The 24,031-nt window shown below is 54.4% G+C and overlaps 12 protein-coding genes across 12 annotated transcripts; 7 read left to right on the top strand and 5 right to left on the bottom strand.

Annotated features, from left to right (window-relative positions):
* Nucleotides 1-166: 166 nt before the first annotated feature.
* Nucleotides 167-1,202, bottom strand: JN550_008869 (uncharacterized protein; the record flags this gene model as incomplete). The annotated part of the gene is made up of 2 exons (XM_049320878.1): nucleotides 167-961; nucleotides 1,047-1,202. 2 exons carry the CDS (start codon nucleotides 1,200-1,202, stop codon nucleotides 167-169), a joined length of 951 nt encoding a protein of 316 aa, XP_049169255.1.
* Nucleotides 1,203-2,092: 890 nt separating this feature from the next.
* On the bottom strand, nucleotides 2,093-3,745 carry JN550_008868 (uncharacterized protein; the record flags this gene model as incomplete). The annotated part of the gene is made up of 4 exons (XM_049320877.1): nucleotides 2,093-2,555; nucleotides 2,623-2,718; nucleotides 2,780-3,285; nucleotides 3,341-3,745. 4 exons carry the CDS (start codon nucleotides 3,743-3,745, stop codon nucleotides 2,093-2,095), a joined length of 1,470 nt encoding a protein of 489 aa, XP_049169254.1.
* Nucleotides 3,746-4,373: 628 nt separating this feature from the next.
* Nucleotides 4,374-4,822, top strand: JN550_008867 (uncharacterized protein; the record flags this gene model as incomplete). The annotated part of the gene is made up of 2 exons (XM_049320876.1): nucleotides 4,374-4,670; nucleotides 4,742-4,822. The coding sequence occupies 2 exons, from the start codon at nucleotides 4,374-4,376 to the stop codon at nucleotides 4,820-4,822; spliced, it is 378 nt and encodes a 125-aa protein (XP_049169253.1).
* Nucleotides 4,823-5,524: 702 nt separating this feature from the next.
* On the top strand, nucleotides 5,525-7,464 carry JN550_008866 (uncharacterized protein; the record flags this gene model as incomplete). Its single annotated transcript, XM_049320875.1, has 3 exons — nucleotides 5,525-6,060; nucleotides 6,121-7,320; nucleotides 7,374-7,464. 3 exons carry the CDS (start codon nucleotides 5,525-5,527, stop codon nucleotides 7,462-7,464), a joined length of 1,827 nt encoding a protein of 608 aa, XP_049169252.1.
* A 744-nt stretch (nucleotides 7,465-8,208) lies between these two features.
* JN550_008865 (uncharacterized protein) lies at nucleotides 8,209-9,512 on the top strand (the record flags this gene model as incomplete). Its single annotated transcript, XM_049320874.1, has 3 exons — nucleotides 8,209-8,379; nucleotides 8,436-8,916; nucleotides 8,974-9,512. The coding sequence occupies 3 exons, from the start codon at nucleotides 8,209-8,211 to the stop codon at nucleotides 9,510-9,512; spliced, it is 1,191 nt and encodes a 396-aa protein (XP_049169251.1).
* A 604-nt stretch (nucleotides 9,513-10,116) lies between these two features.
* Nucleotides 10,117-11,079, top strand: JN550_008864 (uncharacterized protein; the record flags this gene model as incomplete). The annotated part of the gene is made up of 3 exons (XM_049320872.1): nucleotides 10,117-10,191; nucleotides 10,294-10,742; nucleotides 10,806-11,079. The coding sequence occupies 3 exons, from the start codon at nucleotides 10,117-10,119 to the stop codon at nucleotides 11,077-11,079; spliced, it is 798 nt and encodes a 265-aa protein (XP_049169250.1).
* Nucleotides 11,080-11,812: 733 nt separating this feature from the next.
* JN550_008863 (uncharacterized protein) lies at nucleotides 11,813-12,952 on the bottom strand (the record flags this gene model as incomplete). Its single annotated transcript, XM_049320871.1, has 1 exon — nucleotides 11,813-12,952. One exon carries the CDS (start codon nucleotides 12,950-12,952, stop codon nucleotides 11,813-11,815), a length of 1,140 nt encoding a protein of 379 aa, XP_049169249.1.
* Nucleotides 12,953-14,535: 1,583 nt separating this feature from the next.
* Nucleotides 14,536-15,613, bottom strand: JN550_008862 (uncharacterized protein; the record flags this gene model as incomplete). Its single annotated transcript, XM_049320870.1, has 2 exons — nucleotides 14,536-14,827; nucleotides 14,883-15,613. 2 exons carry the CDS (start codon nucleotides 15,611-15,613, stop codon nucleotides 14,536-14,538), a joined length of 1,023 nt encoding a protein of 340 aa, XP_049169248.1.
* Nucleotides 15,614-17,115: 1,502 nt separating this feature from the next.
* Nucleotides 17,116-17,820, top strand: JN550_008861 (uncharacterized protein; the record flags this gene model as incomplete). The annotated part of the gene is made up of 2 exons (XM_049320869.1): nucleotides 17,116-17,581; nucleotides 17,681-17,820. 2 exons carry the CDS (start codon nucleotides 17,116-17,118, stop codon nucleotides 17,818-17,820), a joined length of 606 nt encoding a protein of 201 aa, XP_049169247.1.
* Nucleotides 17,821-20,555: 2,735 nt separating this feature from the next.
* Nucleotides 20,556-21,305, top strand: JN550_008860 (uncharacterized protein; the record flags this gene model as incomplete). The annotated part of the gene is made up of 2 exons (XM_049320868.1): nucleotides 20,556-20,932; nucleotides 21,050-21,305. The coding sequence occupies 2 exons, from the start codon at nucleotides 20,556-20,558 to the stop codon at nucleotides 21,303-21,305; spliced, it is 633 nt and encodes a 210-aa protein (XP_049169246.1).
* Nucleotides 21,306-21,763: 458 nt separating this feature from the next.
* Nucleotides 21,764-22,234, top strand: JN550_008859 (uncharacterized protein; the record flags this gene model as incomplete). Its single annotated transcript, XM_049320867.1, has 1 exon — nucleotides 21,764-22,234. One exon carries the CDS (start codon nucleotides 21,764-21,766, stop codon nucleotides 22,232-22,234), a length of 471 nt encoding a protein of 156 aa, XP_049169245.1.
* Nucleotides 22,235-22,692: 458 nt separating this feature from the next.
* JN550_008858 (uncharacterized protein) lies at nucleotides 22,693-23,617 on the bottom strand (the record flags this gene model as incomplete). Its single annotated transcript, XM_049320866.1, has 2 exons — nucleotides 22,693-23,444; nucleotides 23,494-23,617. 2 exons carry the CDS (start codon nucleotides 23,615-23,617, stop codon nucleotides 22,693-22,695), a joined length of 876 nt encoding a protein of 291 aa, XP_049169244.1.
* Between the last annotated feature and the right edge of the window lie 414 nt (nucleotides 23,618-24,031).

Here is a 24,031-nt window from a genome sequence, read left to right as displayed (position 1 = left end):
ACAAATTTCTAGAAAGAAGACGGGTTTCATCTAGGTGTTTCTAGGTTTTAACAGATACCATGGGGGAAAGGCATTGCTATCACAAGGCTATAGCAAACAAATACATACGTGCTTTGCTAGTACTGATACAGAAACGACCGGAACGCTCTCAACTATCCTGGACAAACTAAGCTTTGGCCTCAACCCATGCGCCTAAAGTAAACTGCGAGTTGACCATGTTGGTCAGCTCCCAATCTTCGGCTCCCATCTCGCCGGGCATGTTCTCATCGCCCTTGGAGCCACACAAGCCAGCTACGAACATGGCAGCCATGAAATGATCATCCGTGGCGTGTGCCTCCCTGTACAGCGGGTGCTTCATCAAGCTCGTCACTTTCCTCCGCAGCAGCGGGCCTCCGGCGCCCTTGGTGCTCCTGATCAAAGTCCCCGGCGTCGCCTCGCCCGCGGGAATGACCTCCTCGTGGCCAGGGCACAGGGCGGAGATCATCTCCTGCCGGAACTCCATGGCCCAGGCCTCGGGCGGCGTCGGCTGGGCAAAGCTATCGCGGTACTTGACCATGGGGCCCCAGACGTTGCGGTACAGGTTGTGCACGGCGCCGCCCGAGCCGATGAACAGCGTCTTGTGCTCGCGGGCGCGCAGCGGCCGCAGCGCGGCGCCGACCGACATGTGGAAGTGCGGGTCGTACGTGTGGTTCATGCTGATGAGCGTCGTGGGCGGGCAGCCCCGCGGGAACATGCGGATCAGCACCAGGTACGTGTCGTGGATCCAGTCGAACTTGGGGTCCGCCTGCGCCGGGATCCCGGCCGCCTCCAGGTACGACTGCACGACCGGCACGTAGTCGAGGTCCGGGTTCAGCGCGTAGTTCTTGTACTTGGACGGGTGCACGTAGGCCACCGGCGACTTGTCGGGCTTGGGGTTGGCCGAGATCAGGACTCCGGGCAGCGAGGTTGCCCAGTGTGCGCCCTGTTCAAGTTGTTAGTGTCAGTCGAACAGATATCGGGGGCGGAAGAATCGGTGACCACACTCATGGGTTTCCTGCTTTACTTACCATCATGACCACATGCTCAATACCGTTCTCCAGCGCACGGTTTCCGCACTCTTCCCAGTACTTGGCCGACTGGTGCTCCTCGCCCAGCATCATGGTAGAACCATGCGAGAAGAGATGGACAGGAGCCATAGGCTCATCTTTCCTTCCCACGGCCATCGTTGAGAGGTGTGTGTGAGTATAGCTATACCGTCAAATCTCAGGTGATGTGATAGCGGCAAGCGATGGGATGGAAGTAAATGAAGCTGTGGGAAGACTATACAGAGAGACCCAGGTACTTGACCGCAAGTCGACAGATAGCAAAATTTGGTGCCGTATCGTCCGCGCCCGAGTTGGTAGATTGGATGCTTTACTACAAGAGTGAGGTCGAGCTACCCCAGTCGCCATCGTGTTGCCCCAGTTCCACTTGGTATGGGTCACACATGCCCTCGGGTCGAGGTGGGCGCCCGGCTTGTTTGCCGCTCCCCCACTGCCGTGCCGGTCCCCGCGCCGCCCGACCTGGCACCGGCATTTACATGGCGCCCGCACCCACCCCTGGTGGGCTCTGGGCTGACTATGGTCTGGTCTGGGTCATCAAACCATGTTGTGTCTGGGCGGATTTCCCGGGCGCTCTGCGACTGATTGTCCACTGGCGGGTAAGCAATGTCCCGGATGGGCCGGAAAGTCTCTTTGAAGATTGCGATAATGCAGTGAACTCTATCGCAACGGATAATCTCACAACCACACAGAGTCGCATTTTGAGTTTTCCGTATCCAGAGATTTGGGCATCCAGATCTCCAGATACGAAATTAGTGCTTCGACGATACCACGCAACTAAGAGCTTCAGGAACGCGACGATGATGGGCTCCAGACCTTGCGCATCTAGTGTGTGAATGAGTTAGTTCAGTTTCAAGGTCACATGGGCATATCGCACTAGTCATGTGGCTCTGGAATGTGAATCTGGAGTGCAGATGTGGAATTGCTCGATTAGACAGTCTTCACCCACGTAACACACGTAGTATACATGCTCGCAGCGCTTTCTAGTAACAAATGAAACACTCTTAGAGTTGTCAATGTCTCCATCGCATAGCCAATTCCAGCCCTTTCCTTGCAGCGATCCAAGAGCTGTAACCGAGGACTGGGAGCACGCCAAAGAAGGTGATGCCGGCCATGGTGAGGAATCCAGCTTCGAAGAAACCGAGCTGGGCGTTCCCGGGCTGCCCAGTTGGCTTGAGTGGCTTGACTGCCAAGGCGCGGACGGCAGAGGTAGACGTCTTCTTCGAGCCGGACAGCAGCTCCTCGACCTTGGCAAACGTCTCGGGCAGGGGCTCGATGAACTGCGGTCTCGCCGCAGAGAACATGTCCTTGCTGTAGCGGTAATAAAAGTCGGCGTCGTGCGCAATTGGCGCAGCTGGGCCGACGAGCAGCTGGACGGGAATCTGGTTGATGCTCGACACGTGGCAGGGCAGGTGCTGGGCTAGGTATTTAGCGGCCGCCGGATCAGCGAAGAAGTAGCCGGCCAACAGCGGGTTCCTATAGCGCATTAGCATGGTGAGGGGAGAAAGGGGGCCGCGTATGCGACTGAACATGCTAGACTTACTCGAACTGTTCGGTGAAGATGGCATCGACCAGACCCGAGACACTGGCAATGGGGAGGTATCGGCCGCTGATCTTCCGCTTCGTGAGAGATGATGACCTTTGAGGTAGAAAAAGGTGTTAGTTTGTGCATCGAAAGTGATTGCGTCCCTTCCTCTTACCTATCCAGCACATCAACCAGCTTGAAGTCGTTCGAGCCAAAGCTCGACACCTGCTTCTTGTCCTCTGCCTCCTTGACAGCCTTGCGAGTCGCCTCGTTCAAGTTGCCGCTGACCCTCTTCACGCTGGCCTCCTTGGCGAAAGCCAGGGTTGCATACTTCGAGCACGCCTCGAAAAACTCTTGTTTGACGAACTCGTTCACCAAGACCAAGTCGGGGGCATAGGGCGATGTACCGCCGAAGCTGAACCTCGCGTTCGTGATGGCCTTTGCCGCTAGCTGGATGTCTGCGGTGCGGTCTACCACGGCAACTGTGCGGGTTGCAGATGAGGAGAGGAGCTGGTTCGTGAGACTAGTTGAAGATGCACCGCTGGTCTGGTCTACAAGCAACGCCGCGTCGAGTATAGACGAGTCGTTGATTGTCTTGCTCAAGTAGAACGTGTTGAGGTCCAATGTGGCCGGGAGGATCTTGCGCAACACTGCATCTACTTGCAACAGAGTGTCTGCGAGCTATTCGCATGCATTAGTGTCTCGGTCTGCGAAGTGTATTTCAAGCTCGGCTCACCTCTAACACCACGCAGTTACCGGCACTTATAGCAGCAGCTAAGGGAGTGACAATGGAGTAGAATCTGGTGTGGCTTGTCGGGCGAATGACGACCAGGCCGACGCCGAGCCTGCGCGTTGCGTTGTCCTTTCCGTGGGTGACTTGGTATTCCTTCTCGTGCTCGTCCTTGAAAACTAGGGAGTCATAGAAGTGCTGGACAGAGTTCATGGCCAAGTAGTATTCCGCCTCGACCTCTGCGGAAGAAGCTTGTGAATCGGCGGCGAGCGCACTGGCGATGGTGCCAGCATCGTTGCGCAGAGCTGCATGGAGGCTCTGGAGCTGGTTCTGGCGATACCGAATGTTGTCCGTTCGGCCATCAACCACTGCCATCTGCAGTCTCTCGATGGCGATGTCTTGAGCGGCCATCTTGGCTAGTGATTGGGCTATACCAGCTCGTCGGTTGTAAGTCGTCGGGTGAGTCTGCAGTGTCGATTGGCAACACAGAGAGAGGCAAAAACAATACAGACAGTTGTCCCGCAGCTGAAGAGTCTACAGTAGTTACAATAACTCGTTCTTGCCCAGCAAACGTTGGAAACACCTTGGGAAAGCTATCTCGGAAAACCCACTCCAAAATATTGCCGGTTACCCCAAAGTTCAAACACGAGAAGCTTAAGCTGGGATATGCGCTTCGGCAAGTGGGGTGTGGAGTCAACGTGCGCCAGGGGGCCTGGGGCTGCTATGGTACAGAACTGGACCCGCGGGATCCTTGCCACGGGCCCAATCCGAGGGTATCGTCGGGGATGATCAGTGATCAGTCGACTCTGGTTCGCGGCAGGTCTCACTCCTCCGGTGCCCGTCAGTCCGCCCAATCCGGCATGGGCATAGTAATGCCACCATCTGGCCAAGGAAGCTCGCCGGCTTGCCTTGCTCTGCTTGTAACTGCACATTCTCGGCCTTCGACCTCGACGCCCAAAGTCGCCAGCCATCGCACACTCTCCTCCTCCCCAATCCTCCTCTGAACTCAGGCGACATTCCGCACGCTTAGTCTTTGAAGATGTCGGTAACCACGACAGACAACCCGGTGACCTCAACCATCAGCGAAACGCTCCAGGACTACGAGATCCACCTCACAGGCGAGCAAGACCTGCCGCCGCGACATGTCTGGGTGCCATTGACAGACCACCAACCTCCGCCCGTCGACAACCCCGTCGGCTGGGACAACGCGCATCGCGGCGTGCCCAACTATCGACCCGTCAACACTCAGCTAGACTTCGCACAGCGACCTTACGGCTCGAATGGCGTTGAGACGGGCTTTGTTTTTCTGATGCTCAACGGCGTCTGGCTCACTGGTGTAAGTGATTCAATTCTATGGTGAGCGGCAGCGGTAGAACGGGCAGGTGGCTAACTTTGTGGACTCGTTAGACGGCTAATTGGCTATGGAGGTCAACGGCCGGCAAGGTCACCAACACAGTCTGGAGGTGGAAAGTTGGAGGAGAGTTCTAAGGTTGCTGCTTTGCAAACATCTTACGGGAGGCGCTGTGCCAAAGCGAGCGAGCATCATTCTGGTACATATTTGTATATGTAGGGCGCATCGAGTCGCAACTGTTTTCATTATATTTGACGTCAATCAACAACTTCACACGATTGCAATTCGCATTTGAAGCTTATGTGAGCATTCGGCGACACTCTTCAAGCACAGCCAGCCCTATCTACAGGTACATACTTACTTTCTGATCGCGCAACTCTAAATAAAGAGGCTGCGTATCTATGTAGTTAAGTAAACAACTGCGACGACCAAACCCTCCAGCCTCCTGTGGCAAAGGCGCATTGATGACCTAAGACGCTAATTTGGAAGAAACCCATGGTGAACCATGGTGAACCATGGCTTCGCTTCGCTTGCAGCTGTAAGTCCGACCAGCGCGCCGACAGCGCCGAGGACCCTGACCGGCAATTAGGAGCCCCTCCCCCACTTGCCATCCGGAAGCCTCGATGAGGGGAGTTGCGAGATCCGTACAGACTATGAGCAACGCATCTGAGACAATAGTGAGGAGATCCATGTCACGAGCGTTCCTTTTCTTGCCCTCATATGTATCCAGACTCTTGACTTTCCTTCCTTGCGCCTTGAGAAGTACTCGCAATTCGAGGGATCACGTAGTACGAAGCGTCGCGATAACCCACTTACACACGCTTCCCCCAGCCGCCAAAATGGAAGTGCAGACCCCCCAGATCCGCGACATCTTGTCCGTTGTTGAGGACAAGGAAAACTCGCTCATCTTCCACAAGAATGTGTCGATCCCGCTGAAGGCCTCGTCTCTCCCCATCCGTGCCAACGTTTACCTGCCGCTCTCGGCCAACTCTGGCGACAAGTTTCCTGTGCTGGTCACGTACGGGCCGTATGGCAAGGATATCCCCTACGAGACGTTTTACAATGGCTCCTTTAACGAGGTCAACCCTGAGCACCGCTCCAAATACAGCGCATGGGAGACGCCTGACCCGGTGTACTGGACGCGGCAGGGCTATGCCGTTGTCCGTGCAGACGAGCGCGGCCTTGGCCAGAGCCCTGGGTTCTTGGATACCATGAGCAAGGGCACCAGCGAGTGCTTCTTCGACGTTGTTGAATGGGCGGCGGAGCAGCCATGGAGCTCCGGAAAGGTTGGCTTGTTGGGAATCTCGTACTATGCAGGCACCCAATGGCGAGTGGCCGCCAGACGGCCCAAGGGCTTGGCCGCCATTATCCCTTGGTACGTTTCTGGTATTCACACCGGCGTTGATCGGAATTGTTGCTAATCAATCATGAAAAGGGAGGGCATGTCCGACTACTACCGGGACCGCTGCCAGCATGGCGGTATTCTGTCAAACAAATTTATCGGATTCTGGTGGAACCGCCAAGTCCTTGTAAACCAGTATGGAAAGCCTGGAAGGTCCAAGTTGACCTTCCCCCCTGATGGCCCTGGTGCACGAGGACAGGAGGATACGATCGAGGGTGACCTGCCAGAAGATGTTCTGGCCAAGAACCGTCAGGACCAGACTATTGACAACGCGAAATACAAGTTCAGAGACGATGATTACTATGCCAGCAAGGAGTTCAACCTCGAGGACATCGAGGTGCCTCTCCTCAGTGTTGCCAACTGGGGTGGTATCCTGCTACACTTACGTGGAAATGTGGAGGGCTACAACCACGCTGGTTCCAAGTTCAAGTACCTGCGATTCATCACTGGTCGTCACGACCTGCCATTTTACTACAAGGAGGAGGTTGAGGTCCAAAAGAGTTTCTTGGATGCCTTCTTGAAGGGAGATGACCGAGTTGGCTGGAGCCAGCCTGGAAAGGTTGCGCCAGTCACCGTCACTCTCCGAAAGGGAGACGTCGGCTTCAACGACGCTGAAAAGGAGAAGGCATACCCCAAGAGAGACGAGGAGGCCTGGCCGATCCCCAGAACTCAGTACACCAACTTCTACCTGACCCCCGACCAGACCCTCGTTAAGGACAAGCCCTCTGCCACAGCTTCAAAGGTTATTTCATACAAGGCTTTGGGAACTTTGGAGAAGCCCGAGCTCGTTCAGTTCACCACGCCGGCTTTTGAGCAGGAGACTGAGATAACTGGCCACATCACTGCCCACCTCAACGTCTCGTTGACTCCCGAGGAGGCAGCCGGCGAGAAGGACATCGATCTCTTCGTGACTCTCAGGCACCTGGGCCCCAACGGCAAGGAAATCCACTACACTGGTACAGCAGGTGACCCAGTGCCACTTACCAAGGGATGGCTGCGAGCAAGCTTCCGAAAGGTGCACACGGATCACCCGAAGAACCGACCTTACCTGCCGCACCGCGAGTATTTCTCAACCGATGTGCTGCCGGTCAAGGCTGGCGAGGTCTACGGCGTGGATATCGAGGTCTGGCCGTCGAACGTGGTCGTTGAGAAGGGCGGCAAGCTGGTGTTTGAGGTCGCCAGTGGCGATACCCAGGGCTCTGGTATCTTCCAGCACGTCTCCGAGACAGACAGGTAAGCCATTATTCCTTAACGCAATCTGTGAGACTGAGACTAATCTGATGCAGGACAACCGCCAAGTTTGCCGGCCAGAACCACATTCACTTCGGTGAAGGTCTGGAGAACTACGTTACCCTCCCCGTCATCCCTCCCAAATAAAGTACCAGAGAATGGACAAGACAAGACGGACATATCTTGGTGGTAGCGTTAGATCATACAATTGAAAAAAATACTGCATTTTGAAGTAACTCTCCGACTAAAAGTGCACGTTCTTGCTATGCTGATGGCCTCGTAATACTGGTACCAACACTCAGCGGACTTTTCTGGTGAGTGTTTCAAAGCCCAGGGACGCGGCGTCAGTGTGTACATTTGGGATGACAGCTCGTATCACCACCATAGGCGATCGAGCACTAGATCGATGCGTACAAATCACCAGGAAGTTCTCCTCCTTCTCACTGAACCTATTATATCAAGCGTAGACAGGTAGTATCGCGAAACATAGACATTGCACAGCTTTTCTGCGCTGGTGAACTTGTACCATTCATGATTACGAGGACATAAGTACGCCGCCAGTGTCAGGCTCTTGATGGATACCTGGGAATTTGCGCCATTCAGCTCCGGGGCGCTCTCAAGCCCATATTGGTCGAGACTTCGGAATCCCAACCGACGCGATAACTGACCCCCGAGATTGCAACCCTGGGGGAGGGTTGGGGTCGAGCCGGCTATAAGTACCGGATCAGCGGGGGCGGGGCACCCCGGCACAGCAGACCCCGACCCCCGAACGCAGTGAATAGATGCTGTATAGTTGGGGTTTTGACATAGAGAGGACAGTTGGAAATATGATCCACGACATACATGCAGCGAAGGGAAGTCAATCCATCGTGAAGACAAGTAAAACAAAATATGTCATACTCGGATCACTTCTCTATCGCTAATCTGCCGTATGGCATCGCAAGCACGACGACTGGTGCCCACCGGGAGAGCGCAGTGGTCACTCGGCTTGAAGACAAAGTAGTATTTCTGGCCGATCTCACGCTGGATGTGTCGGACCAGGCCGCCGCAGCGTTTTCTCAGGTTTGCTTGGCCTCACAGGTGTCTGAAGAAGAAGCTTTCTAATACGGACTACGTAGCCTACGCTCAACAGCCTAGCTGCCCTCAGCAAATCCGAGCTGCAACAGATCAGGGAAAAGCTGCGATCGGCCCTCTCGGACTCGTCGGTGGTTGAGAAGCACGGATTCAAACTGGAGGATGTCGTGCTCCACCTGCCCATCGCCGTGGCCGGCTTCACAGACTTCTCCTGCTCCAAGGAGCACGTGCTGAACGCGGGAGAGGCTGTCTTTGGCAAACGCAATCTCCCCCCTGGCTTTCTGCACTATCCAGTTGGCTATGCGGGCACTTCATCGACTGTGGTGGTGTCTGGCACGCCGGTGCAGAGACCCAACGGCGTCTATCGCGCCGGTGAAACCATCGAATATGGTGCGAGCAGGGCCATGGATTATGAGCTGGAGTTTGCTGCCATCATTGGAAAGCCGACGAAAATGGGCGACAGCGTGAAGCTGGAGGACGCCGATGACCACATATTCGGTCTAGTCTTACTGAACGACTGGAGTGGTAAGTGGGACTAATGATCTATTTCCACCTGCTCCGTCACTGACTTCGTTTCAACAGCCCGAGATATCCAAGGCCTTGAGATGGTTCCTCTCGGCCCCATGAACGGAAAGAGCTTCGCAACTTCGATATCTCCCTGGGTGGTGACTCTGGACGCTTTGGAGCCATTTGCTACGAAAGCTCCGGCCAAGGAATATCCCGTTTCGGTGTTCCTACACGAGAAGAAAGAGAACCCGAGCTACGACATCAAGCTCGAGGCAGAGATCATCAGGGACGGGAAGTCAACCAAGATCTGCACGGCAAACGTGTCCTGGATGTACTGGACATTCAGAGATCTCGTGGTGCAGAAGACCATCAATGGCTGCAACTTGAATACGGGAGATATACTGGCCACAGGCACGGTCTCTGGGGTTGGTGACGATGAGCACGGCTGCCTCTTGGAGCTGACCAAGGGCGGCAGGGTCGAGATCACCCTCGCCGACGGGGCAAAGAGCACATATCTCCAGGATGGAGATGGGATCAGAATGACAGCAAACTGCGGCGGTGGGGTTGGGTTTGGCGACTGTACCGGGTTCCTTACGCCGGCGCGGCCGCTCTGATGAGGGGAGCTGGACGGTTGGTTGTACGGTGTTATGTAATGTCTCTTGTCACGATATCACAACTCCCCCGGCTCTAGTTACGATGCCTCCATAAATGCGAGCTTCGGGTTCTGCCGAGGTGGCTAGCACCCCAGGCAAGCTGCAGACGAAGAGGGTGAACGATCTTGACGATGCCCCCATGAGCCACGCACAGGTATCGGCAGAATGAACTGAATGCAACCAGACAAGGCCCATTGGAAAGTGAGACAGACAAGCATGGATAACACATACCCAAGACCTAACGTAAGCCTAAGTCAACAGACAGTAGACACAGAAGACACAGAAGACCCTGGAAATCTAGAAGGTCGTGGCCCCCGGTCGCCGCCCGGCCAGCCACCTGGATCGACCCATTTTTTTGCTCGGGGCCAGACGCCGCATTATTGGCCAGACCTCTCCCTCTCCCCAGGGGTCAATCAATGGCCACGTTCACACAATTGCACTGGAACTTTTTGGGCGAGCTCAACTCTCCGCATCCCAAGTCGCATTCACCTGTCGTGACTTTGCTCCCATCTCCTCCTTGTCACTCTCCTCCCATCGCCTGCCCACCCGGTCCCCCCCATCCACAATGGTCGCCTTCCAGTACTCGGTCCTCGTCGCCCTGGCGCTCCGCGTCGCCTCTGTCTTTGCTCAGGGAGAGTCTGTAAGTGCCACCGTCCCCGTCCCGTCGTCCCCGTCCGGCCAGAGCTGCGCCGAGCTTGTGTGCGGTACGCAACAGACGCTGACATCATCATGTGACCATTAGCCCCTTGACGACGATGCCGGCAGCCCTCCCGCCGTCGACCTCAAGGCCGACATCTCTGCCACCTTCCCCGAGGCCGACATCTTTGGCGTCAAGCTGGTCAACGGCCGCCCGACCAAGGCCGTCATCGACATCGAGAACCACGAGGACGAGCCCATTCAGTTCGCCTTCGTTGGTGGCTCCTTGTACTCCCTCAAGCCTCTGCCTGAGGATGTGCACCCCTCGGCCGGCATTGTTCGCAACCTGAGCACTGTTCGCTATGACGCCATCATCCCCGCCGGCGAGAAGCAGTCGCTCCCTTACTCCTTCGTCCTCGACATGAACCCCCAGGATCTCCGTCTCCAGCTGGGCGGTGTTGTCACCACCTCCTCCGGCAACATCTTCCAGGTGCAGGTCGCCGACCAGACCGTTGCCATTGTCGAGGCTCCTACTAGCATCTTTGACCCTCAGATGTAAGCTCACTGTTTTATGAAGCCATTGCATTTCCTATGATTGTGACTGACACCCGCCCTCAGCATCTTCCTCTACCTTGTTCTGGGCGCTGCTTTTGCTGGTACCTCTTACTTTGTCTACAAGACCTACATCGAGGCCTTCTTCCCCCAGACCAAGAAGGCCAAGGCCCCGAAGAAGGCCAAGGTCATCGAGAAGGAGCCCCTCTCTGGTGGCGAGGGTGCTGCCACCGGTGCCGATTACGATGAGAGCTGGATCCCCCAGGGCCACATCAACCGCCCTGTTGCAAAGCGCGTCAAGAGCGGTGCCAGCGCCAAGAAGTCCAAGACCGCCGAGTAGGATCTGCAGCCCGTGACTTCGGACACACCTGCTCCTCACAAGCCGAAGAAGGCCAGAAGGAGGGCCAAAGGGCGTCCTAAACGCACCCGCCCGTAAAAAAAAGCCAGTCTTACTGCATTGAGCCGCTCGACACGCGGGCGGCGACTTGGGTGGGAAAAAGTTAAACAATCTGGGCTAGATCCATGATTTAGGGGCCATTGCTGTATTTATATACAAAACTATCATAGAGATGCCTGAATGCGCTCCGAAAATAGTCCATAACGCCTAATCATCCCTTGGTATCATCGCCGGTATCTTTCTATATGTACATGATATGCGTGAGGCTCTAATGACCCCTTCTCGTGACCCTCCTGGCCCACTCGCGAGGCGACCCCTTTCTATATGACCAAGTGAACGGGTCGTCGTATCTGGTTCTGGCAGCATCACGTGCCGCAACCCTCCAACTGTTCCACCCCGATGACTAGCTGGATACTGCCAAGGTCGGCGATCCTGTCTCTTGCGAGCGCTATGCCAATTATATTTCGCCTAAATGTCTAAGACATACGTATTGGTCGTTGTAGCCATCACCGGGCGGCTCGGCTACCCCAGGATCGGCTCCTGTTTCCTACTGCTAGGGTTAATCCCAGCGTCGCCGGTAGCAAGGTCCAATGTCCAGGTCCGGGCGTTCTGTTAATTTTTTGTTTCCTTTGCATTTTTTTTATCTTTTCTTGTAATTGCAATCGCCTGCAGACCCTTAGAAATGGGTCCGCTCGTGAGCCGAGTACGGCGATTGTCCTGGCGGCAGACTCTGCCACGTCGACGGGCTCTCCAGCTCGGCGTGGTGCCCGTTGTGCCCGTGCCAGGCCACCGCCGGTAGCTCGACCGGCACCGGCGTGTAGATCTCGACGGGCGCGCGCTGATGGGGCGGCGTCGTGCCCAGCTCGGCCAGCAGGGGCTGGCCTCCCGGGGGCACCGCACTGCTGCTGCCCTGCCGGTGGTGTAACGAAGACGGCGGCCGGACGTGGCCGTCCTCGGGCTTGTAGGTGCCGGCCATCATGGTGCCGCTGAGCGAGCTGACGCCGCCCGGCGACATGTAGCCGCCGGCGCTCATCGGGTCCAGCGGGATCCCCGTGCCCGGCGGGTGCGGCGGGCCCGGCTGCTGCGCGAACGTCGCCGAGTACGCCCCCGGCGTCGGCGAGCCTGCCATCATGTACGGGTGGTCCTTGGGGTCGCCGCCCTGGCGCCGCCGGCGGTGGTACACCCAGATGAAGACGCCCGCCAGCACCACCGCTGCCGAGCCGAGCCCTATGCCGGCCCCGATGCCGATCTTGGCCCCCGTCGATAGGGGGTCGGCGGTCCCCGTACTTGTCGGGCCCGCCGCGGACGACGAGGATGTTGTAGTAGTCATGGTAGTCGTCGTGGTGGCCGCCTCGGTCCGGAAGTCTGTCGTTGAGGTGCCGGTCGTGCCGGTCGTGGTAGTGGGCGCCGCGGTTGTCGTAGTCCTCATGGTCGTGCTCGTGGTCGTGCTCGTGGCGGCAGCGGCCTGGGCCAGGAAGGCCTCCTCGGAGACGGCAATAGTGATGCCCGTGCCGGCACAGTTGCTCTGGAGCATGGCGTAGACAGTCTTGAGGTCCGAGGCGCTGGATTTGGCCACGCACTCGGCCGTCGCGTATATGAAGTTGCCGCCGTTCTTGCACAGGCAGCTATTGAGCTGCTGGCCCGTGTCGCCGGTGCAGCCGCTCGCATCGGCCGACGTCGTCAGACATGCCTGCGAGCCCGACGGGTAGGCCGAGAAGTCGTTCTCGAGAGCGCGCGTCCGGCCGGGCAGCGTCGAGAGGAGGACCGCCAGGAGGAGCGCCTGCAGGGTGCCGGGAAGCCATTGGCGGTATCCCATCTTGGCGGGCGGCCGTGGCTTCTCTCGTGTGCGTGCGGTTGGGACGGGTTACGTTGGGCAATGTCACCATGCGTTGGATTTGCTGTACGACATTACACAAGACTATAGTTACCGGAGTATAAATTTTGCTGGCGCGAGCGGCAAGTTGGATAGTGGATAGACAAGGGGAGGGGGAAAAGGGGGGTTTAATTAAATGAGAGAAGGAGAGAAGAAACGAATGTCAATCCAAAGTCTGTCGGCAGGTCGTAGACCTGTGTTGGTAGATACGCATGCACGACAACGATGTATGTTGCCCAAAACAAACAGACGCACCACTGCCCACGGTCGAGAAGGCCTGATCTGGGCAGACAAGCTTGGCAAAGGGGTACACATGCAACTCCAGTCCAATCCCCGGCGTCCCAGTCCACGTCCCAACCCCAGGCCGTTGGTTTGTCAAGTTAAGTGCTCATCGACTAACTATGGGGCCGCAGCACAGATTGAGGGAGGATTCGAGGTTTCCAATGGGCGGGCCAGGCAAGGGGTTGACGGGATAGGAGGGCAGTGCTTCTCCACACAATGACGTCGGGCCAGGTGTCCCAATCTGGCTTTTCCTGTTTCCCTTGCATGACTCGGCCATCCTCTATGCAGTGGCTTGGCTTGCAGAGTTCGGACACCTTGTGAGCGAGTTTGAGCGCTAGACCGGTGCTAGCGGGGAGGTTTTCTATTTCGGATCTCGCTGTTGGGGCATTTTCCCGGTAATTGAAAGGCAGAAGCTGAGGTGCGAGCGGCACCTGGGCAGAGGCTCAAAGAGGCTCGAGTTAGGCCGTTACTATTAGGGCATGGATGGGCGGGTTGTAAGAGCCTCAATCTCAGTTTCTGGTGCTTTAAACCCTTCATTAGCTGGATAACGATTGTGACCCTGTCTTGCCTGTACTCTGACCGCGACGGCTCTCGCTCCCAAGGTTGCTTGTTACCTGCATCGCTACCGCTGTTGCAGCCGTGACATGGGCCTAATCTGTAACTATCTACATGACACGGTCACACCCCGGCCACGCAAGGCATTCTGACAAGTCTGACAGCCAGTAGCGGTTGACACGCCTGTCTGTACTGTCGCGGCACAACTTACCACAAACGCCAATCGCAACCGGACTGCACACCTTCGCTTGTGCAAGGCGAGTCATGACAGACAAGTTCCAGAGCCGTGGTCTAGAAGCGATATATACTGACCTATGGCTTCCCGTGACATCATGAAACTCATGCTGGTTTTATCTTGGTTGGTAAATGCGCAGCTGAACTCTGGCAAGCGGGTCCACACCCAGCACCTGCACTGCTGTAAGTCGTACTATATTATCTCGGCTATAGGAAACACTATGCGCTTCGCAATTTAGAGTTTTCTCGGAACGAGCCCTGCGCAATCATTGGCACTCCCCGAGTCCCTGTACGTAGGGGTATGCCCATGCCGTGTCTTGGAGACTACATAATTCTCGCACTTTCCCCCCTTCCCCCCTTTAACCCATTTCGAGCAGATAGATTATGCGTCGGTTCGCTAATCGGGTAGACATCGGGCACGTCAGATACTGTTCTGGATCTTCGATGTTGGTAGATCAGCGTCCGGCCTGGACCAATCCGCTCTTCATTTCTTCCAACTTGTTGGCCGCCTTCTTAGCCTCGAGAGCCGCGAAATTCCTCTTCATGGCGGCCTCGGTGAACTGGGAGCCCGTCACCATGGGGTATTTCTTCAGTGGGCCCTGTATTTGGCAGTCTGTATTGGGCTGATTGAAATACGCCAGGCTGTACCTCGGCCCATAGTAGTCAACCGCTGGGTCTGTCGGTGTCTTGACGCGATGGAAGGTGGACTTGAATCTGTCATCGCTCCAGGACATCAGAAGGTCGCCGCTGGTTTCCATGTCAGTTTTACAAAGGTGTAGGAAGGGGGAACTGGAAGCCACACATGTTGCAGACGATCTCACCAGCAGTAGGCTCGACCTTGGTCCAAGTATCCCCCAGACCGAATGCTGTGAAAACCTCCCGGCCGGGACAGATCTCTAAGCCGCTCTGGCCAGGGCGCTGGAATAATAGCGTCAGGAAATCCCAATCCGCGTGTGCACCGGCCCGATAGTATCCTTCCGGCGTCGGTACCGTAGGGTCAACGGCAAAGTAGTGCAGAGCCCTCAGCACGGTTTGGATATTTGGGTTCGATACATCATGCGCCTTAACGAAATAATCGTCAGGGAAGCCCAGTCCTCTGGCAAAACAGATCATCATCTTCTCAGAGACGGCCTGGGCTTTGCGCATAAACCCTAGACTCTGTTCGCGGAAACCGGGCAGTGTCTCTTCTGAGAGCCACATGCCCTCCATCATCTTGCCAAACTGCATCTGGTACGACTCCTTTTGGTCGGCCTTGCCGGTACTGGGCCGGATCTGCTTGGCCTTCTCCCAGCCAGTGTTGCGGTGCGAGAAAGGAACCGTAGCTTTGACCTCGTCCGGCAGAGAGAAGAAGCGCCCGGCGGCGTCAAACTGGGCCTCTATCTCGTCCACCGAGATCCCGTGGTTGATCACTGCGAAGAAGCCATCTGCCTCCGCAGCTGCTACCAATTGGGCGGTGATCTCGTCTATGCGACTGTCGAAGTCGTGGAGCGAAATCTTGGGGATGGTGCGATCCGAGTATGTAGTCTCCGCCATCGTCACAGGCCGATAGGAGATGTAAGCTCACTCTAATCGGGAATATGGATATAAATCAATCAAACAGCGCCTGTTATCGAGGGGGAAAATATCGTTGAGGTAGTTTCAAAGTCCACGCATGATCTATTGAGAGGTCGAGCTTGGGGTTTCGCAGATCTCACTTATGTATCAATGGTTATCGAGATCAGTCCTTCGCGAATTCGGCTTACGTCCCATTCGCGCCCGGAGCTTACCATGGGACAGCGAGGTGAGGTGTGAGATTAGATGCAGCCTATCGGTCTGCTCCGTGGCGGGGAAGCACCTCGCTGGCTAGCGATGAGGCTATCCGATAACGAGGGAGTATGTCGGCTCTTATCAGCGACGGAAGCGACCGGCGACCCTTAGCTATGTTAATTACTACTATATTGTGACTTACGTGGGCCCGACAGTACTAATAATGTGGCTGAGTGTGGCCAATCTCTATTCAACTGAGAAAAGAAGTTAACGAAGTAAGCTGTGTGCGCGTCGTACTTGTCTCTGCACCTATCTCTGCGCCCATCCCTATACTGTGACTCGCTTCTGGGAGCGGATCCGCAGTTGCGAATAGAAGCAACTGGTTCATGAGGAATCCAAATGATTTCCGTCATGCAACCCAGTTCATGTATGGGGTGGAAGTTCCGCCGGTCTGTACACTAGTCGGCTGATATACTCACGTCGCTGGAAAATCAGGTGTCCATGCCGTTCTCTTCAAGAAGCAACGCTATGTCTTCTGCCCTAGACATTTCCAAGCTCTATATCTCGGGCGCGTCTGTGGGCTGGCAAGGTAGTTTGGGTAGTCTAGGTAGTGTGCCAGCCTCCTAGTGTGGTACCTATCACAGAAGTCGCAGTAATACGTCTCCCTTGCGTTATCCTTTCGTCACGCAAACATGGTCTGCTCCTTGACCGACCTCAGCGAGTTCAACACCTTCCTTGCTTGTTGGCATGAGGACGTCCCATTTCAAGCAAGCAGCGCGCTGCGCGCTTCAGTCATATAATCTCCCTACCAGAACAGAAAAAGCAAAAACGCGGAGGCATGGCATGAGCAAGAGGAGAGGCGGCATTGGTTTCAGTGTTGCATTCGTCTACTTTAGGCTGATCAGGCCGAGGATATACCGTATATGAGGTGTTCGCTGTTGACACAGAATGACGCGACCCCCTGCTCAGGGCCAAAGTAAGCAGGCACGCTAACTGCCCTACAGTACGCTTGAGGTACGCTAATGTAGCTGAGAGCTCTGGGAGCTAAGGTACCTAGGTAAGGTAAGGGTATGGGTAACTCGTACCTCGAATCCAATCTACCACGCGCGTCCATTCGCACCGCGACGCTTTCGCCCTCTCTGCCCAGAGCATCCTGCCTTCGATTTGACAATTTTCCCAATTTTTGTCCACCCCCAATCCGCATCGATTCCGTTTGTCTTTTGGTCGCGGAAATTCATCCAGGGCCTGGATAGTTCTTCCTATTTTCAAACTAAAATCACTCTCCCGCAATGGCGCCCAGCCGCACGCGCGCCCGTCCTGCCGGTCGCGAACCTCGTGCGACCACCGTCAAGAAGGATGAACCCATCACCGCTGCCGAGTCTGGCGAGACCCCCAAGAGAGGCCGCGGGAGACCCCCAAAGAACGGTGTGAAGAAGCCGCCCTACGTGCCGTCTGGCAGGCCCCGCGGCCGACCCCCCAAGGACCCCTCGCAGAAGGTCACCCCCAAACCCCCCAAGCCCTCGACTGGCAGAGGCCGTGGCAGGCCTCCAAAGTCCGCTTCAGCTGCCACCCCCAGCAAGAAGGCCACCCCCAAGGCGGCCGCCAGCACCGCCAAGGCTCCTGGCAGCGGCAGGGGCCGGGGAAGACCAAGAAAGAGCGAGGTCGTCGAGGAGGTCGAGGCAAAGAGCGACGAGGACGAGCAGGAGGATGCCTCCGACAAGGAGGAAGATGATGCCGAGAACGACGATGAGCAAGGTGAGTCACAAATAATATAGATGCGCTGCGCCCCGTCGCAATGCTGCCACAGACGGCCGCCTCGCGTCACATCGACGCAACTACTCACATCCCCCACAGATGGTGAGGTGGACCTTGGAGCCGACGCTGATGTGGAGGTCGGTGATGCTTTAGATGGTGAAGAGGCCGCAGCTCCTGATGACGACGAGGAGGCTGAGGATGAGGATGAGGCAGCTCCCGAGGTAACGTCGCTCCCCTAAACGAACTCCTTTCTTGCTTCTAACCCGGGGTCCTCTATAGGACGACTAGAATATGAGCTCGCCGGCTAAGTTCTCAGGTCTCTTCATGAGTGCGTTCAGGAGGATAAGTGGCGTTCAAGGGGGGACATGACTTTATTGGATGGCCGTGTACGAGAAGTTGTCGACGGGCTTGCCATTGCACCAACGCAGTGGCTACCAACGCGCAAAGGCTTGTACGGTTTGCTATAACGCTTATTTCGCTCTTGTATTGATCAAAGGGTTCTATTTTGACTCGGAGTTCTTCTCCTAGGTGTGTTATTATACTACGGGACCCGCTCTCGGTCTCGTATTATGTCTGGTCTTGTGTCCGACCGCTCTGCCTTGATTACATTGAAGCCCGATTGTCCAGGCTCATGCGAGATCCCCTGTCAGAAAAGAAAGTCCAGCCCAAAACAACCCCCCTCCCCCCCAACCCCAAAAGAAAAGACATGTTTGCTTCTGCAAAGGGCTGGCCTACCGTAGTCACGTGGTTGATGCGTCTCTCAGAGATGGTCTGGCAAACTCACCATTATGTGGTTTCTCATGCTGTTTAACTGCTAACTTCGGAGTTTTCTGATGACTTATTACTCGCGAAGGGACAGTGAAGTACATTCTTGTAATCGGCCTTGAGAGATTTCTCGATTACATCTGGTAAATCGAGACGAAAATTGAGCGTAATTTTCCAAAATAAACAATTGCTCCATGATATACGCCCGTCAATTCCGATCTGAACAAATTCCGCCGACGATTTTGGAGGAGGGCTGATGTCCGAGGAACTTTCTTGAGCAAACCTGGTCTGAAACCCGTGGCAGTAGCGTCTCTAAACGGCGAAAGGCACCCTCTGCCACTATCATAGTTCTATGATACGAAACCACTTGGCAATGCCACTCTTCCAGAAGACAAGCTGCTACGCCATGTAGTATGTTTCCCGCTGTGAGAAGACATGGACACATTCGATTATTTGTATTTTTCTACCAGGAAGTACAGAGGGTGAGAACTGAGGGTGAGAACTGAGGGAGAGAACTGAGGCTGCTCTTCCGCACCAGAATCCCATACCGGAACATCTGTTTCACCTTCAAGCTGTTTTCATTCACGCTGTTGACCTTGTCTCCCGCGCCATCTGGTATAGCAATTCCCTCAAACAGTTAAGAATATCTTCCCATGGACGGGTTGTACTGCAGCCAACCAGTAGGCCCCTGAGGCGGCCCCGAACCCGCTGGGTTCGAGCAGCTGCAAGGTCCACCTTGAATCGCCATCTGCTGTTGTACAACTCCTTCTCTGCATGATCCGAAGGCCACAGGAGCTGATGGCGCTTGTTGCTGTTGGCCGAGAACAATTGCGCAAGGATAGTCCCCCTGGAACGTGCCCATGGCTCTGCCACAAGCGCGGCAAACTGTGACAAAATAGATTCGGCGGCACATGATCTCGAGCCTTGTGGTGCTTTCTGGCGTCTGGTACGAAGGTGGTATGGTTTCTGATCTGTATATCCATGGCTTGTTAGCTTTCGTGGAAGTTGATGTTGACTACGTTGCCTACGCACTGTTGGTGATCTTTTCCACTGCGCACGACTTTCAAAGGGTCTGCGGACTCTGGTGTACCATGTCCTAGTCGAGGCCCTGTGGGTGAGGGATTGGGAAGATAGATCAGCTGAATCCCTTCACCTTTGGCGTTTGGAAGGAAGTAGAATCTTGATCGATCTTGTAAGAACTGCAAGTCATGAACAATGTGTTTGGTATATATCGATCTACCCTATTCATATAATCACTCTACTTTTTCACTCCATTGTCTAGACCGTGGAGAAACAATACCACGACCGTTTTTGACAGTGAATACAGAGTCGTCTTCTTCCTGTACATAGCAGGTACAAAATCGTCTGATATTCGTGATGTTTTCCCCTGCCATACCAATCACATAAGCGTCTGGAACACATGAATTCACCCTTTACCATACCACTGCACAGTCAGTGGACTAGAAGGCAGGAAGGATACCGTGTGAGACTGGGTGGCGAATATGCAGACTTGCACGGCCATAGCTATGAAGGACCTGGAGAGCCATCTCGGCTTCTCATTTCTGTCTATCTTAACAATATTGCATGATCTGTGACATTGACAGTGACATGGCCTCTAATTCATTTTCCAAGAGACGTCACTGCTGTGCGGTTCAATGTAGGTTATAGCATTGGCTATTAGACAATTGGTAAACGACAAAAGTAAAGACAAACGATGGTTGATCGATATTTGGTGCACAAGTTATTTCCAACGACAGTGAGCGATACGCTGGTGGATGTGACTGAGAAAGAGTGCCTCAATGGATTATTTTACCTGCCCTTGTCCCAGCAACTACAGCGTTCACTTCAACGGCCAATGGATTGTGGTTGCCCAGCCAGGCATCAACCCTCGGTAACGTTACATTTAATCACAGTTTTCCCAAGGTGTTCAATCCTACATCTCACATTCTCTTTAGCCTTTGGGCATATCTTGGAACAAACGCTCATTACGTTGTTCTGGCCGGATCACGCCTGGAAAGCCTGCTGTCGATCAGCGTCTTTTCGGAGGGCAGAGCTTGCCACTCCCACCATCAATTGCTTCTTCTCACATCTTTGTTCGACGTACACTCTTGTTCCGCCATGGTCTCGTGTTTGCCATCTTCATCACCAGCCAACCCATTTCACATCTGCACACTCGTCACCGCGTTGCCGGCTGATATTTATTATCACAATGCTTCCCGACACGCTTGCCAGCGCGTATTGGTGCTACAAGTCTGATACAGACTACATCGCTTCTTGGCTTGCCGTTACTGCCAAGGTACATGGCTGCGTCTTCGAGGGTGAGGAGCCTGAACGGACAGGACGTCTCAAAGGGAAAGCAAAGAAAGCGGCGAAGGGACGAGCTTCCGACCAAACTCCACCAGCAAAGCAGCACACCATCAAGATCAAAGACTTTGTTCCGCTGGCCAGATTCTTGGTCGACCGCATGAAGCCTCCCATAACGATACCGACGTCTGTTATTGCCTCTCTCTCCCATATTATTCGGGTTCGTCGTGATTTTGGCGGCATGCTTGAGGAGCTCAATTGTCATCTTGATCGCCAATCTGTGTAAGATCATGAATATTTTGTTACGTCCATAGAACAAGTTCACGACATACTCCAGCATCACGTAGCGAAAACACAGAACATGCCTTCGCAGACAGAATTTTAATCGGCGACCAACAGATTCAACGCGCTGAGTATTGGGCAAGCGTCTCAAGCGTGTCTCAATTTACCTGAGGTCAAAGTCACCCATACTACACACTTTTCGAGGAACGAATACATTATAGAGCCGCAGACATCCAAGGCAGATGCTTTGCTTGCTTTACATACCATCTTGCAAGACATCAAACAAACTCGGGTCTACATTGCCGCACGGTGGAAATCCCAATGCTTCGAAGACAACCATCCCCTCTCCATTGCAGCACTCGCCGTCATTTAGAATACAGCTGTCGATCTTGGTCAAAGTATCTTCGACGAGGCCACACATCTATTGGACCAGCATGGGGGTTACCGAGAGTTACTATATGAATTGTACTAGTGCGAGTACCAGAGAGCCTACGGTGGACTCGATACTCCAGATACGCACATCACACTGGCCTCCGATATACAAGGAAGGCCACTGATCGTTGACGAACTACTGTCCCATAAGATGCCCATCGTTTGTCTTTGGATCTTAGAAACGGAATTGGGTGGGAGAGATATTTCAGCAAAATTCAAAGGTGTTCTCAACTCTAGGCTGGTTGGATATGAAATTGTCTATGGCCTAGTCTCTACGGGTCTCTTGGCGACATTGGTCGAGAGACAGCATCGAAGGAGGACCTGGCCTGTGAAGGGAGTGGAAAATGGTTTGTCACAAGACAGCTCACCGACAAGTAAATCCTAAAGAAGCGCCGCGAGATGCAGCGCCAGCGGCGACGGGAGACCAAGGCCTCAGTGCTTCATCCGAAGGACCTCCTACCATCGTTGAACATGGTGCTGAGGGCTGAGAATTACGAGATGTCGACATCCTGTTTGATGATGCGCCGTACCTCGGCGCCCCTCTTGGAGCGCGTGCACGAAGCATGCGTTCAAAAACTACGAGATACATACGGTGTCCTGTGGGGCCTTCACGAAGGCGATTTGATAGCACTGGTCAGCTCCATCTTACGAGCATTCAAAGAAATCGACTCCCATATTCAAGTGGACAAGTCACATGAAATACAGTTCAGTGCGGTGGTTCATGCTGCGGCTCATGCTGTGAACACTTTCATACAATCGGAGAAGGGCCGAGCTGTATCGGCGAATCTATGTGCTACCCAGAACCTCTCTCTCGATATCGTTCAGCAACAGGACCAAGAAGACGCTCCAGAGAAGTTGATCGTGATGTAAACTACACCAACAAAGCCGTCGGACATAGTGGACATTAGGAGATGGCAGCGTTGGTGGTATACGGGCAAATACGAGGCTGTTGAGAGATCCTCTAAGACTTGAGCCTGGGCAAAGACAGATGTGAAACAGCACAAATAGTTCACCAAATGTATGGAGGACCAGATAGCAGGTTTTCAGTTGTTGAAAATGGTCGGGCGAAATCAGAATTCGCCGACAGTAAGAGGTTTCCACCTGGTAGCAGATTCGTTGCGGAGCCACCACTCTTCGGGTCTCTTGAAGTAAACAGTACTCTGAATTGACGAACTTGCGCGATTTTTGTGAAATGTTGTGCACACGTACAGTAATGGTGGCGATTATTTATTTTCGATGTGACAACGCATTCCTAGCGCCAAGATACTGAGGAAAGCCACCAGAATATCGTTGGGCCTGGGATGGTGGTTTATTCCCATACCGAATAGTCATTCCTTCTTCCATGCCTCAAACTCCAAAGCAAGATGATCCTTCAGCTGTTTGAACTTGTTGCCAAAGTTCTGCCCGCAACGCCAACATTTCAAGTCGCCGTTCATGAAACCAGCATGCCCAGGATGCCTCCTTGGGTCATCCTTCGCCAGAGGGAAATCGGCGACATCGATCAGAAATGGGGTGTTGAATGAGTTGTAATGCTTGCGGTGCTTCATGCACTCTGAAGACATGTCTCGGGAAATGACATGGACATGGAGGTCGTTCATGCTGGGATGTGCATGAATGCCGACCTTGATCTCACGCTCCCAGTCCCGCCCCTTGGGGAGCTCGTTGGCTTCCCACTCGATATCACCATTCAGCACGGCTTCACGAAGCTTGTCAGCCTCGCTATACTTGCCGAAGCGGCGTTGCAGTTCTTTGGCGGCTAGCTGCTTTAGCTTCAGGGCCTCAGACTGAACTCTGGCGAGGAACTCGGGATCTTCAAAGGCCTCGAAAGGATGGAGACGACTGCGCGGTGACCTTGGCAGAAGCAGTGTGTGGACTGCAGACTTGGGATACAGGTCGTTTATTACCACAAAATCATCATCAAAGTACACTACTCGCTTAGCTGGGAATGAAGCTGGGTCGTGGGTGTATGCTCCTAGGCCATCCCGGTCTTTAAATACTCTTGCCAAACCTGATTGTTTTGTGGATGCGCTTTTCGTTGGTTGAGCAGGTGCCTTTGGTTTTCGCCTCATAAGCTCTGAGACTAGTATATGAATCAGCAGCGAACCTTGAGGGAGATTTTCGGGAGGTACTACAGGCATTACGCTGCGTTATGTCCTTGGTAATACCAGCAGTAGAGGCTGGTGGTGCTGCAGCTTCGCCGGTGATCTCTTCCTTGGTGATGGCTTCATCGGGATCCGAATCTGCTGGAGACATTCTTTCTGGTAGTAGATCGCAAGACAAATGGAAATTGAGGGGATGAAGTCAGAAGAAATGCGAAGGCAACTCAAAAGCCAGTTCACTGCGTTTACGCGTGCGACGGAGTCATATGTGCAATCAAGATATCCAGATACGCCACACAGAGGTGCATTCGCTTTAGAGTTGTGACCTTCACCTATCGCTAAACATTACCACACTGTACGCGTCGTCTCATTTCAGGCGAGCTTTGCCCCACTAAGAGAAGGCTAGCCTCGCAACCAAGGTAAACGGGATACAGTATTTCTCAGTCTTTTGCACTGGCATGCTTAAGCGGGGAATTTACGGCTTAAGGGATTTTATCACTTCTGACTTTGGTCAACCCGACAAGCTCTACCCAATTCATGTGTCTCCCAGAGATGGCATATCATTCCA

This window comes from Neoarthrinium moseri (assembly GCF_022829205.1).
Source record: "Neoarthrinium moseri strain CBS 164.80 chromosome Unknown scaffold38_Wmoseri_CBS_16480, whole genome shotgun sequence".
Taxonomy (NCBI): Eukaryota; Fungi; Ascomycota; class Sordariomycetes; order Amphisphaeriales; family Apiosporaceae; genus Neoarthrinium; species Neoarthrinium moseri.
Note: the sequence above shows the minus strand (reverse complement) of the source record. Positions and strands in the feature narration are given on the sequence as shown.